The following is a 14,674-nucleotide window of genomic DNA, read 5'->3' as shown; positions in this document are numbered from 1 at the left end:
AGAATAATTATGCAGTAGATTCATTACCAAGTCAAAAAGTTAAAAAAAAAAAAAAAAAGAAAAGAACATATGTAATGTTTTATCACATAAGTATATTAATTATGAAGATAAGAAGGACTCATATTTTTGGATCACCAATATAAGTCAATGAGGTCCTAGACATTTCCTATAATTACAAACATATAACCTTGAACTATTTTATATGTTTGGCAGTGTAGTTGTTAGTGATTATCTAAGAGAAGATTCTATTATGGATACAAATAGATCTGGACAGAAAATATTTTGATTGAGGACTGGGCCAACATTGGATACTGAAGACAACATTAATAAAAGCACTAATACTAGGAGTAATTATTATCAAGTAATTGATAAGAAAGATCTTGTTTATCTCGCGATTCATAAACAAATCAAATCATTCGGTCAAAACTAAAGTCTTTTTTGATTGGATGGGAGTGAAAGAAGAAATACAAAATCATTCCACGTCGTATCTGGAACTTTGATTTTTCTGTTATAATCTATTGTACTTGCAAAAGATGTACAACCATGGTACTCCCAGAAATGTGTTTAATTTTCATCCAAAATATTTCCATTTTCATTTCACACGTTTAATGGAATCTATTTATTTCTATGAAAGATTATTTTAATTTTTTTAATATTACGTATAATTTGTGGACAAAATAAATTAGTAGTAAGTAGGTCATGTGGTTCCGAACAAATTACGCGTACTTTTAAGTTTAATTTTTAAATAATTGTAGTCGTAATTGGTAGGCATGTGGTTATGACCTTCTTAGGTCATAAAGCAACTGGTTTTATTTTATCATTTATCTACTTAAATGACATGGTTATGAATATTCAAATATGTAAGTTCGACTATAAGTAATTGTGTTACTATGTACCAGATGCTGATGTTGGTTTTTCTTAATCAAATGGTTGTTGATTGGTGTCTGCATGCGTGCAGGCAGGTGTGGGGGTGGGTGTGTTTGCACTTTTACGAGTATTATGGGTCATGAGTGTGCTTATGTTATCATGCTGTAAACTCTTAAAGCACATTCCCTTTGTTTTATATGAATACCGTAATATTTCAATATTTTCTACAGTATTTCCACAATGATTGAAATATTTACATTTCCAAGCAGACCGAATTATAAACCAAAATCAAAATATAAATGTTTGATGTAGTTAGCCTCCATAGTCCTCAAACTTCTATTCTTGAATTTATGGTGCAGGAAATTTATTCTGACATCAATCTTTGACATTGACCATCCTTTAGTTTGAATCAGATATTTTTACATTTTAATCAAAAGAAATAAACAATCATCCAACTCTTTTCTGATACTCTATATCAGCAAAGGCCGGGCTATTGTTCTCCTTCCATAAACACCAACACATGGCAAATCAAGTAAAAAAAAAATTCATTTTTTCTCCCAAGAATATTAAATTGCTACCAACATTGAAATAAGGAGCACAACGAATTTGGATGAACTCAGCTCATTTTGAAGAGGCAAAAAACAAATCCAAGTAGCATGTGCAAAGTCAATGGATTGAGAGATGGTTAGGTTATTTGCTTCTAATTTTGCACATGTAACAGCCAGAGGTGGAGCCAGGATTTTGTCTACGTGGGGGCAACTAAGACCCTTACAAATTTTAAAAATTCTTGTGGGGGCACTAGCGGAGGATTTCTTTTTCTGCAGCTGTTATCAATCACAGTAGCATATAAATCCTTATAATTTTTCAAATGTCTTTAGGGGGGCAAGTGCTCCCATCACCCCCACTATAAATCCTTCCCTAGTAACAGTTGTCAACCAAAATAGTTCCCTTGCAAATAAGATGATCCGCTGTGAGAATCCTATCTAAGGCAGCGGACCATATAAAAAATGAGACAAGACGGAACATGGTGACCCCTAATGGAGAAAGCCGGAAACTCATTCTTTGTACAAAGGCAGTCCTCCCATCCTCTTCATTATCTTTTTTTCCTAATTTAAATCAATAAATCTCTTTACCTATCAAAAAAAGAAGCTGGAAATTCATTCTTATCAATATTTTCTGAGAAAGACTGTAAAAATACATCACTGGGAATATATCATCCTTATTTTGCAAATAAATCCATCGTTCTTCCGACATTGATGAAGTGACGTGAGATGATAAGCTGCTTATTAGACTAATCATGGAATCCGATTTCTAGTTGTTCAGGTTCCTCCTGAAACCGAGGTCCCAACATGAACATGAGTCTCTTCCTAGCTGTCCCCTGAAACTTTCAAAAAAGATTTTTTTCTTTAAAATAATCGTGTACAGAGATGGGAATTGAGATTTCAAAGAAGACTCCTTACTCCAGACATCATCCCAAAAGTGGATCATGTTCCCTCTTCCCACCGTGAAGGCATTTCTTTTATGGTAATTATTTATGTTCACACCCCTTTGTCTCAGAAACAGATTTTCCATTATTCCATATATGATCCTCCTTAGACTTTGTTCGGTACAAGTTACAGTTTGAATGATTTTGAGTTTGTATATTGTTGGAAGAACAGATTCAAAATTGCCCACTTTTGGGTTAAGTGACAGCATACTATTGTTTTTGATTTGTGGCAGGTTGTTGCATTGTCTGTGGCACTATTCAGAGCTCTCAATATGACAACTCGGTATGTTATAGCAAAGATTATTTTCTGAAATCTGGCTAATAATTAACCATTATCTTTTTTTTTTTCATTTGAAAATTACTTTGCGCTTTAAAAGTTTTAGAGTTTTCTTGTTGTTAACAAACATAGGCAATGCTCTATTGACTTAACTAGTGAAGGTGATATTCTTGAGACTTGACAGAGCAAGATAGAGTTTGTTATTATTTCTCTTAGGCCTTGAGACTTTCTGATGCAGCCAATTTGATGAAGCACCGAATTATAGTGCCCCAAGGAGAATCTGATGCATGCTTCATAATAGAAAATTTTATGCAATATCTGATGAGTAGGGAATCGCAATACACCACGAAAAAGTAGTGTCGCCCGTCTATCAAAAAAAAGAAAAGATTTCAGAAAGAGTAAGATGATGATTATGCAGCCTAATTTCGTCACGTTACCTGCAGCCAGAGTGTTTGGCGTCGGAAGGTTAAAATGGAAAATGCTGCAGTGACGTTAAAATTCACATCGTTCACACATTGCTGATGTGGATGTGTACGGAACCATAAATGCTTTTCATCGAGATACGAGTGACAAGCATCTTTGGTTATGTGCGTACCTCCACATCAGCTATGCGTGAAATGATGTGAATTTTAATGTCACTCCAGCAAGACTCTGTGTAAATTGCTTAATTTTGGTAACCACTGAAAGCTTGTTCAATTAGCCTTTGGACGAGACCAAAAACCAAGATTACTTAATTTGGACATGAACTGACTGAGATATGGCTAAAATACACACAGGACATGGGTCCATGCCGGCTTAATCATTTTGGTGAGATTTTAGTTTTGTTTCTATTTTCTGGATTTCTTCTTGGTTTAGTTGAATTTTAAGAAATTTTGATTGAAGTCAGGTTTTTATTTTGGGAATTTGAACTATAAATGGAGTAGTAGCTTACACCATATCAATAAAAATACTTCTTATATTTCTATTTTCTGTAAGTATAGAGAATTTATTAAAGTAGTCATAAAATACAAATAGAACCCACGGTAGATGGTGTTCTCGGCATCGCTAGTTGCTACCTTGTTCTTGTTATTACTTAGACTACAGCATGGGCATCCTCTTAGGGGGGTAAAAGAGGAAAGATAGTAAAGTTAAAGTGGTATTATTGAGAAAGGGGGTAAAAGAGGAAAGATAGTGAAATTGGAGGGAAAGGGGTGGGGATGAGGAGAGACAATAAAGTGGGGTAGTGTGGACCCCACTCCACATTGGAATGGGATGTTTATACCCCTTAAAACTGTAGCTGGAGTGGGTCCCACCATTTTGTTTTATTACATAGATATTTATTTATTTTTCTAGCTACTTCCCCATGATAAACTTTGTTGTTAGAAAGTATTTCTATGTCATAGTTTCTGCAGGTCATCCCTTTGCAATCTGGATTGCGGTCATCTTGTTTACTAATAAATATGGGATGGAGGACATTATATTTACATCATCGATCATACTTATAAATCTATTCTCAGGTTTGTGTCCATTCTGGATGTGGCCTCGCTCAAACCAGATGCCGACGTGTCTGGATGTTCAATCCAAGGTACCAGTAAGGTGGAGACCAATATATTCGATTCTTCTACATTGATGGTGACCAGGCCAAGTCAGGCTTCTGTATCTTCTGTTCAGTCTTCCTCACATAAAATAGGCTCCAACAAAAACATTGAACATAGAAGTTCCTCTACATTGTTAGATTCGTTAGTTTGTAAGGAAAAAAACGGTAAGTCCGAAGTAGTTCCCATCAAGATAGATGATGGATCAAAAAGAAAAGGGGATTTAGAATTTGAACTACAGTTGGAAATGGCTCTTTCTGCCACCGCAGCTGAGGTTCGTGACAACAATTTAAGTTCAGAGTTGAAGGATTTGCCTAGTAGTTCATCAAATTTTGCTTCTCCATTGAAAAGAATGAAAAGAATTAAAACCGAAAATTCTCCGGTTTCCTCACAAGGAATATCAACTGCAATCGGAGCAAGAAAAGTAGGACCTCCTTTGTGTTGGGCAGAAGTTTTTTGTAGCGGAGAAAACCTGACTGGAAAATGGGTTCATGTTGATGCTGTCAATGCTATCGTTGATGGTGAGGAGAAAGTAGAAGCTTCTGCTACAGCTTGCAGAAGGTCTCTGAGATACGTAGTTGCTTTCGCTGGTCATGGTGCTAAAGATGTGACTCGAAGGTTTACCTTTTTTTCCCTTGTTCTTTATGATAAGTCAGATTTGTCTTTGAATTATTTGTATATCGCTACTTGATGTTTGTCATTTGAAACTGCTTCTAAAACTGAAATGCCTGTTAATTTTCGTTGTAACTTAGGCCCTGCTTGGTACTTTACAAATCATTTGCATCTGCAGATCATTGGCACCAGGGGCGGAGCCAGGATTTTCTTGTAGTGGGGGCAAACTATGGTTAGTTGTCTAGTTGAAGAACTTGAATGGTGGGGAAATTATTTGTGCTGGAAAATACGATTGGAGGGAGGTGAGAGTGTGGGAGCAAAAATTGGAGGGAGATGAGGGTGTGGGGGCAAATGGGGAGAGAGGTGAGAGTGTGGGAGCAAAAATTGGAGGGAGATGAGGGTGTGGGGGCAAATGGGGAGAGAGGTGAGAGAGTGGGACAAATGGGGCATGTAATTAGTTGAAAATATAGGGGTGTCTCAAAGTTCTTTGGGGGCAATTGCCCCCACCAGCTCCTTACTAGCTCTGCCCCTGATTGGCACTGCAAATGTTTTGCAATGCAAATAGTGCAAATGATTTACAAAATATCCCTATCAAAATGTATAGTAACCTACATATTGGAATTACAAAAATACTCATTATCAAAGAAACGATTTAAATTATAAAAATAACTTTAGTACTTTTTACAATAACATGCATATGAATTTACAAAAATGCTCCATGATGAGGGATATTTTTGTAATAACATTGTGAGGGGTATTTATATAATTTTCATATGCAAGTAAATGTTATGACTGTATTTTTGTTAATTTCATATGCATGTTATTGTACTAAGTATTGAGGGGTATTTTTATAATTTAAAAGTTTTTTGATGAGGGGTATTTTTGTAATTTCAATATGCAATTAAGTGTATCTTGGAGGAGGGGTATTTTTCATAAATTTATGTGCATATTGTTGTACCAGGGATTTTTTATGATGAGTTGTACTGGAGTGACCTCAAGATTGTACCTCATATCTTGCTTTCCTGACTTGGAAGTGTGTAGTAACCATAGATGCTTTTCATCGAGATACGAGTGAAAAAGCATCTATGGAAAGTGAGATATGAGGTACAATCTTGAGGTTACTTCAGCATTATTCTTTTATAGTTAGATTAATTTCCTTGACAAGGGGTATTTTAGTAATTTTCATATGCATAGGTTGGAGTCAAATAATTTTGCCAATGATTTGCAGTACTTTTTGTGCCGCAAATCATTTGCTGAAATTTCTTAAGAATTTAGGTGATGCATGCAAAATTTTCACAATGCAAATCTTGCATTGTGTAACCAAGCACCAATAAAATTGATTTTAGAAAATTATTTGCATTTGCAAATGAGTTGTACCATACCGAGCAGGGCCTTAGATGCAATTTTGATGGACTACATTCTACTAGATATTGAGATACAAGAGTATGAGTAAATTCTTCTTCCCCTCCCCCACCTTCTCTACCTGACAGATTTTTGATGTTTGGTTTAATATATATATATATGGGTAGCGTTCTTTTGACAAAATCCTAAACAACATTCTAGACAAAGCATTTTGTCTTATATGGGCTAAAAGTTTCAGAATGGGCCGATTTTTTGAGAGGATGATCTCTATGGTGAGAAAATCAGCCAATTCTGAAATTTATAACCCTAGTTTCTAAGTTGAATCATGAACCGTCAATTTTTTACCGTTAGTTTGTAGCCACTTTTCATGGGGTTTAGTAGTTTCAGAATTGGCTGATTTTTTGTGAGGATGATCTCCTCACTACAGAGATCATCCTCACAAAAAATCAGCCCATTTCGAAACTTTTTAGCCATATAAGACAAAGCTTCGTCTAGAATGTTGTCTAGGATTTGTCAAACTAACCTGACCCTATATATATTGGATGGGTAAATATCAATAAAATTCATTAAAAAGGAGGTACAGATGACTAACCCAAGGATACAACAACCAGAACATTAATCACATTGAATATCTTGCTCTAAAAGAAGAGAAAAGTTATAATTGAGATAATAATGTTTTGGAATGGATCCTAAAAATAAATAAATAAATAAATAAGAAAAAAAAACACCCTTAAACTCTTTGAATATCTTGCACCAAAAGAAGAGAAAACCCATAATTGAGATAATAATGTTGTGGAATGGATCCTCTCTGTTTTCAAACACTCTGGAGTTTCTTTCCTTCCAAACTCCCCAACAGATGGAAGAAGGCATTGAACTCCACAAAATTCTTTTGGAAGCAGAATACCCAAGAAATGACAAACTCTCCAACAGAGAAGCAATTGTCTTAGGAAGACAATCCTCATTGAGGGAAAGGAAGTGATACCAAATCTTAGAAGCATCCTTGCAATGTATGGAAGGATGATGAACTGATTCCTCATTGCATCTGCACATGCAACATAACTTTGGCACAAACACTCCATGATGGTTCACCTCTGTTCGTTCTTCAAAATATGGTTTTTTCATATTTTTGGAGATCTAGTTTTCTTCTTGTTTGTGCAACAACCTCATGGTTGTTGCATACCCAGTGCCCGTTTTTGTACTTATTTCCATTCTTTCACGTAATTGGACAAAGGGTGTGTAAATGTCTGATGTGAAGCTTGTATGGCTTCCTTAAAGTTCATTGTGTTGAGTGTTAGTGCCTAAAGAAGTGTTCATGCAAAAAAGATGAAGTAAATGTTCTATTGTAGTACATTGTCATCCACTTGTAATGTTGCTTCTTCATCTCTCATTTTTTCCTTATGGTCAAAGAAAAGGACCACTTTCTTATCTCTGAAAAGCCACCTAGCGATGTGCCTAATTATCATGGTTGGGTTAGAGATAACACTTTATTATGTCATGGCTATGGAACAATATCGATCCCTTTGTTACCTCATATGTGATATTTCTAGATTACTAAGGTCATATGTGAGATTTTCCGTGATATGCATTCTTCTTAAAGGAATATCTCTGTCCATCAGTTGTTTGAAGAGACTTTATTTCTTTCTTTTTTACAAAAGGAGAGAAGTCTCTAGGTGAGTATTACTCCTAGTGTGTCGGGATGTAGGAGAAGCTGAATGTTTAGTTTACCTTTGACATGGAGAAGGAGTGCCAACAATGGGCATATTAGAAGGTAGCCAAGTTTTTGTTTGGTCTTTCCTCTAAATTAGACCAGTTCAAGCACAGATTCTTGATAGTTGATCTCCATATCATGAAGCCAAATTGGTTCTTTGATTTCGTTGTTTTCATTTTTAACATAAAACAAGTTCATTACATATGTAAAGTTTAAGATAAGCATCATGTAATTGATAAGCTCATTTGCAAGAGGAAGTTACAAATTTTGCTTCATCCTCTATAATTTTTAACATATATTTTCAAACAGATGTTACAAATTACCATAAGAGAAGTTTAATCTGTGAGAAAGAAAAAGCTTTAAGAATGGTCTTTTACATTTTCTTCTATAGTTCTTTCCATTTTTATTGGATATAATATCATTTTCTCCTTTACTTTAAATGTTTTTGTAGTATGTACTTTCATTACATTTCCGCATTTGCATGAGGTTGTTGAGTTTCCAAATCAGGAACAAACTTGTTACAGAGCTATACTGAGTCTGGAATAAGTCCAATATTTTGGTTGAATGTACAAAGTGGGTGCGTCTCCCTTTGTGGGGAGTCTTTCACTTTATGCTATGTCCCCCATTGTGATTCTTTGAGAGGATTGTGAATGTCTCTAATTCTCATTTTCCATGCACCAATTATTGCAAAAGATTGCGAGTAAATAACAAATAGTTCATTTTACGCATCTTTCATTTTGTGTGCTTCTCATAATCCAAAGGTATCAACAAAACATTACTTCCTAATTATCAGGTATTGTATGAAGTGGTACACGATAGCGTCAAAACGAATAGATTCACGTTGGTGGGATGCGGTATTAGCACCACTGAAAAAATTGGAGTCAAATGCTACTGAAGGAATGGTTCACTTGGATGTCGATCCGGAGAAGGATTCAAATGATCTGGAAAAGTTAAAAGCAATTAAAACTAGTGATTCTACCGAGCCTTTTGCGAACGGAACCTTCATAAGTTGTTCAACTCAAGAATCTCTTCCAGACAATGCTAGCTTCACTGGGAAGCTTTCCTTAGAGGTGTCTAAATCGCATATGAACATCAATTCACAATCTTCAACGTTGAATTCTAGGGTTGCTACCCGGAATTCTCTCGAGGATATGGAGCTGCATACTAGGGCATTAACTGAGCCACTCCCCACTAATCAACAGGTATAAATTAATATATTGCAATTTTTATGTGTGCCAATAGAACTAGTTATTTTGTGAGTTTTGTATCAAATTTTCTTACCACATTACTTGTTGAGTGTATATTTTCCTCCACTTTTGGGTGTCTTACCCCAGTTAAGCCCCGTGACCCTCTTGTATTCATAGTTCTCTCCCTTCCTTACAGATTGGTCTTTTGGAGTAGTTGGTTGGTTAACATGGTATCAGAGGGCTAGGTCCATATAGATCTTAGGTTTTATTCTTTCCACCCTTATGGGTGAGGGGGAGTGTTGAGTATATATTTTCCTCCACTCTTGGGTGTGTCATACCCCAGTTAAGCCCTGTGACCCTCTTATATTCATAGTTTTCTCCCTGTCTAACAGATTGGTCATTTGGAGTAGTTGGTTGGTTAACATTACTTGCTGTTTTATTGATAGCATTACTTGTTTTTTAAAATCCAGGCATACAAAAACCATCATCTATATGCTATTGAAAGATGGCTTACCAAATATCAAATACTTCATCCAAACGGTCCTATTCTTGGTTATTGTTCGGGTCATCCTGTCTACCCTCGGACTTGTGTCCAAACTCTACAAACAAAAGAAAGATGGTTACGAGAGGGCTTGCAAGTTAAAGTGAACGAAAGCCCGGCAAAGGTTTGGTCCATGGAATTACACTTTTTTTTGGTAATTTGATACTTCGATAACATCAGCTATTTGAGTGAGACGATTTATGTTTTGTGTAATGTTTTTGGTTCTTTACTCAGGTGGTGAAACGTGTTGTAAAGTTAGGCAAGCTACAAGCTTCTGAACCCGGTGTTTCTGACGAAGATGATGGCAAAGGAACTATTGCACTTTATGGGAAATGGCAAATGGAACCATTGAATCTTCCTCGTGCTGTAAATGGTATCGTACCAAAGGTGAGATATTGCTATATTTCGTAGTTTTGGTTGGCAAATTGTTGTTTCAACCATTTGGTAATGCTTCCATTATTTAGCATTTGAACTATAATGTCTTTTCTGGTCTCAGCATGGAATTAAATCTCCTTACGTGTTCAAGCTAAATTGTAAATTTAAAGTTATTATTTTTGTTTAATTGTGTAGTAAATATTATTTTGAACTTTGACAGTCTAAATCCATCTTGCTATACTGATTAATTTTTACCTTTTTGGAGGAAAGGTGGCTATTATCTAGCTAATAATTAAAAGTATAATTTTTGTTTCACTTTGTCCAAGTAGAAACATCTATTGCTTCAATCCTAGTTAGTTTTTGGTCCTAAATACCCCTTCAGGTGATAGTAAAACACAAAAGCTTCCTCTACGTACCCTAGTCTAAAGCACAAGGAGTGGTCGTTTGACGATGGGTGTCTTAGCATAGTTCATACACCAAAATTTGTATTTGAGCACACGAAAGATCAACTATCAATGCATTCATCTCGTAGCTGCTAACAAACCATGCATTGTATGCCTCTAGTATGGTTCTGCATGTGAGCTTTTAACATTTCTCATCATAGAAACCATGATTCAAAGAATGGGTGTTTGAAAAAGAGATTTAAGATGGCAGATTTTTGGAAGAAAAAATCAAGTTTTCTTTATTTACAGGTTGAAGACGAGGGTAATTAGTCAATTTTCATCAATTTATTAATAAAGACCAAGGTCAAAGTGGCATGCTTTCAATTTGAAAACTTAGGGGGATATCTAAATATTATCAATATGTGGAGAGGGTGTAAAAAAAAGGCAAAATAAGGAAATTCGTTTGGTTCTCTGCATTTCACGAGCCTACAGCGAATTGTAGCGCGAACGGGTTCGGTTTGAACCGGTTCACAGTTCAGTACCTCAACGACAAATTGGGTAACCCTGGGCTACACCCCAGTCTCTTCAAGATTATCAATTGCTTGGTGCCCAATCTTCAATACTTTATTGGAAAAATTGTATTTCCTTTTGCCTGCCTTTCATCTTCTGATACATTTAAGGTCTAGCACATTTGAGAAGCCTTTGAGAGTGCACAATATTAATTATTCATTGTTAGTTGTCAAATTGTGTCTGATTTTGTATTGAAAGTTTTATTCTCTATTTGGCATTTCTTCTAGAATGAGCGTGGTCAAGTGGATGTGTGGTCCGAGAAGTGCCTCCCTCCTGGAACAGTGCACTTGAGGTTACCTAGGTTGGTTCCTGTCGCGAAGCGGTTGCAAATTAATTTTGCTCCTGCTATGGTTGGGTTTGAGTTCCGGAATGGCCGTTCTGTTCCCGTCTTTGAAGGAATCGTTGTGTGTACCGAGTTCAAAGATGCTATTATGGAGGTAAACTTTGGTTTACTTTTTTGAGTGCATGAAGCCTCTTTAAGGGTGTCTTTGGCTGCAGGGATGGCACACCCAAGAAATGGGAAAGTACCCAAAATCCAATTTTATTTATTTAATGGCCACAAATCTCTCTTGTTGGGTTCTGTTGACTCAAGAGAAATGCAATCTTGACTGTGCAAGTGAAATCCAATGGTCGGGATTTTATATGTATCCCAAGAACATATCCCATTGATACTTATCTCGGGATATGACTTGACCATTGGATTTCGCTCTTACTAGTTGTTGAGCTATGAAGCACACCTTCAACATGACATACCCGGAGATCTTGAGTTGGAGAAGCTGGAGGTGGCTTACTACTAATCTCTCCTTTGCACATTAAGAGCTTACAGAACCTTACAGATCACACTCACTTTGGACTCAAACACACAAGTCTTTGTGTAGAAAGCTTGCTTGCCACTATTAGGAACCACTTTTGTGGTCCTTTGGAGGTTGTTGAGTGAAAGCACCTGATGGCACTCAAGAGTATATATATGTATATATGAGTTGGGATCGGTAGACTCATCGAAGGGAAACTCATATGTTCACTCACAATCCAACCGTGTAAACATAAAATCCAATGGTTGTGACCAGGGGCGGAGCTAGGATTTTCTTGTAGTGGGGGCAAACTATGATTAGTTGTATAGTTGAAGAACTTGACTGGAGGGAGATGAGGGTGCGGGGGCAAAAATTGGAGGGAGATGAGGGAGTGTGGGACAAATGAGGTATGTAATTAGTTGAAAATATAGGGGTGTCTCTAAGTTCTGTGGGGGCAACTGCCCCCACCAGCTCCTTACTAGCTCTGCCCCTGGTTGTGACAAGATATGTATCTTGAGAATCCATCACATATCCCTAAGATTTATCTTGACCCTCGGATTCCTTGTTTACATGATTAAGATTGTGAGTGAACGTATGAGTTCATTCTCCACGACTACGGATCTCCACCCCATATATATATGGGAAATGTTCAACACCCTAAGCTTTACCCTACACTTTAACAAACGTGTTTTGTCTTACATGAGTTAGAAGTTTTGGAATTGGCTGATTTTTGGTGAGGATGATCTCTATGATTAGAAGATCATCCTCACCAAAAATCAGCCCATTCCAAAATTTTTAGCCCCATGTTTACAAGTTGAAAAATTGTGGACCGTCCATTTTTTGTAAATCATTTTTGATGGGGTTAGAAGTTTTGGAATGAGCTGATTTTTGGTGAGGATGATCTCCTCACCAGAGAGATCATCCTCACCAAAAATCAGCCCATTCCAAAACTTATAACCCATGTAGGACACAAAACGTTTGTTAAAGTGTGTGGTAAAACTTAGGGTGCTGAACATTTCCCATATATATATATATATATATATATATATATATATATATATATATATATATATATAGGGTAGCGTTCAATGGCAAACTTTTGCAAAACTTTTTTAACATGAGTTAGAAGTTTTGGAATGGGCTGATTTTTGGTGAGGATGATCTCTACGGTGAGGAGATCATCCTCACCAAAAATCAGCCCATTCCAAAACTTCTAACCCATGTTTACATGCTGAAAAATCGTGGACCGTCCTTTTTTGTAAACTGTTTTTGATGGGGTTAGAAGTTTTGGAATGGGCTGATTTTTGGTGAGGATGATCTCTACTGAGGAGATCATCCTCACCAAAAATCAGCCCATTCCAAAACCTCAAACTCGTGTTTTGAAAAATGTTTTGCCAAAAAGTTTCCATTGAACGCCCTCCATATATATATATATATATAATATTATATATATATATATAATATATTCCTTGTTTACATGGTTAAGATTGTGAGTGAACATATGAGTTCATTCTCCACGCTACGGATCTCCACCCCCTATATATATATACATGAGTCGAAAACTTTGATCCTATCCAAAAATAAACATTCCAATAAAAGAGAAATGACTTGTGTTGTCTTGTAGTCACATTCATCCCCATGTTTACTTAAAGCAAACCACCGCATAAGGCTCACATTCTGGATTTGATAAGTTCAAAACAGAGCTACTCTCAGCCGAACACCCCCTAAAATTCTCTGTTATATTCTATTTAGATGAACAATTAATTATTTATTAGCCAGGCATATGCAGAAGAAGAAGAGAGGAGAGAAGCCGAAGAGAAGAAAAAGATTGAAGCCCAAGCTATTTCTAGGTGGTTTCAGCTTCTTTCGTCCATAATAACCAGGCAAAGATTGAATGACACTTATGGAGATAGTTCATCTTCGCAGACCCCCGACCCTTTTAAGAGAAAGGACAACATATGTGGGTCTGAGGTTACTAATCGTCAAAACGTCATGCAATCCCATGAATGCCGTCAAGAGTATGTATCCAAGTCTGATCTTTCGGCAATAGCACTAACCGAGGACCATGAGCATATATTTCCAATAGAGGATCAGAGTTTTAATGAAACAAATTCAGTGAGAACGAAGCGATGCCCCTGCGGATTCTCCATCCAAGTAGAGGAGTTCTAGCTCTTCTATTGGAATTGCCCTAATAGCAACTGTGTTGTATATTTTCTGGATTGCCTTTTTGTTGTCTTATATGTTATCAGTTTGAATCTAATTAGTAGAGTTGGTCCGATGTACATAGCTTCGATCGATCAGGTGGACACATTTTAAATATAAAAAAAAAATATAGTTTGACATTTCAATTTTTGCTTATCCAAAAAAACACTACTTGATATTTAGGATGTCAATGGATTGGGTCCTGATTGGATCAGATCATTTTTCGGATTAGGCTTTTATTGGATCTTAATTTGAGGATTCAATAACAATCAGATTGGTTCTGGATGAGACCAAATCCAATTTGATATACAAACAAATATATGATATAGTTGCGTACTTCACATCTTATTGGATGGATTGGCCTCTGTTTGAGTGGGATATGGATTATAGATCTGTAAATCCATTTTTATTTTGAAATACACTTTTTTGGGTTCTTGATGACGTTTTGCCAACTTTTCCCATTTGTAAAATCTTTAATGTGGGAAAATAAATTTCTGGGGAAAACTCGTATCTGCTTGCAATTGTTTCAGTTCATGAATGAAACTGATTTACTTGAAATCAGAAAAAATCGTTTTCTTACCCCAAATTGAATATTTTCGAGACAAGCTCTAATCACTTACCATCCTATATCACTTCAACCTTAAGTTCTCTCTCCTCCTTCAACCTTCAAACTTTACGAGCAAGATAGAAATTTTGGGGAAGTAGAAAGTAATGAATTTTAGATAAAAAATGAACAAGA

The 14,674-nt window shown here is 36.2% G+C and overlaps 1 protein-coding gene across 2 annotated transcripts; it reads left to right on the top strand.

The window, feature by feature from the left end:
* Positions 1 to 1,079: 1,079 nt before the first annotated feature.
* Positions 1,080 to 14,299, top strand: LOC147380571 (DNA repair protein RAD4-like). Of its 2 annotated transcripts, none has more exons than XM_086431503.1 (8): positions 1,080 to 2,391; positions 2,587 to 2,636; positions 4,127 to 4,822; positions 8,680 to 9,088; positions 9,544 to 9,738; positions 9,849 to 10,001; positions 11,170 to 11,379; positions 13,523 to 13,760. In XM_086431503.1, the coding sequence occupies exons 1-8, from the start codon at positions 2,389 to 2,391 to the stop codon at positions 13,607 to 13,609; spliced, it is 1,803 nt and encodes a 600-aa protein (XP_086287629.1). In that variant the 5' UTR covers positions 1,080 to 2,388; the 3' UTR covers positions 13,610 to 13,760. The 2 variants fall into 2 exon arrangements, with proteins under 2 accessions (XP_086287629.1, XP_086287628.1); XM_086431502.1 differs by having other exon boundaries at positions 1,091 to 2,391; positions 13,513 to 14,299.
* The last annotated feature ends 375 nt before the right edge of the window (positions 14,300 to 14,674 follow it).

The sequence above is a fragment of the Akebia trifoliata genome, unplaced genomic scaffold, assembly GCF_017979445.1.
Source record: "Akebia trifoliata isolate Shusen 1 unplaced genomic scaffold, ASM1797944v1 Contig01299_ERROPOS615004, whole genome shotgun sequence".
NCBI lineage: Eukaryota > Viridiplantae > Streptophyta > Magnoliopsida > Ranunculales > Lardizabalaceae > Akebia > Akebia trifoliata.
The sequence above is the reverse complement of the archived record's forward strand: the minus strand, read 5'-3'. Positions and strand labels throughout refer to the sequence as shown.

Coding starts and splice junctions, on each gene's coding strand:
- LOC147380571 (XM_086431502.1), top strand. Junction 9,739..9,848: donor TGAACGAAAGCCCGGCAAAG/GTTTGGTCCATG, acceptor TTCTTTACTCAG/GTGGTGAAACGTGTTGTAAA. Junction 10,002..11,169: donor TAAATGGTATCGTACCAAAG/GTGAGATATTGC, acceptor CATTTCTTCTAG/AATGAGCGTGGTCAAGTGGA.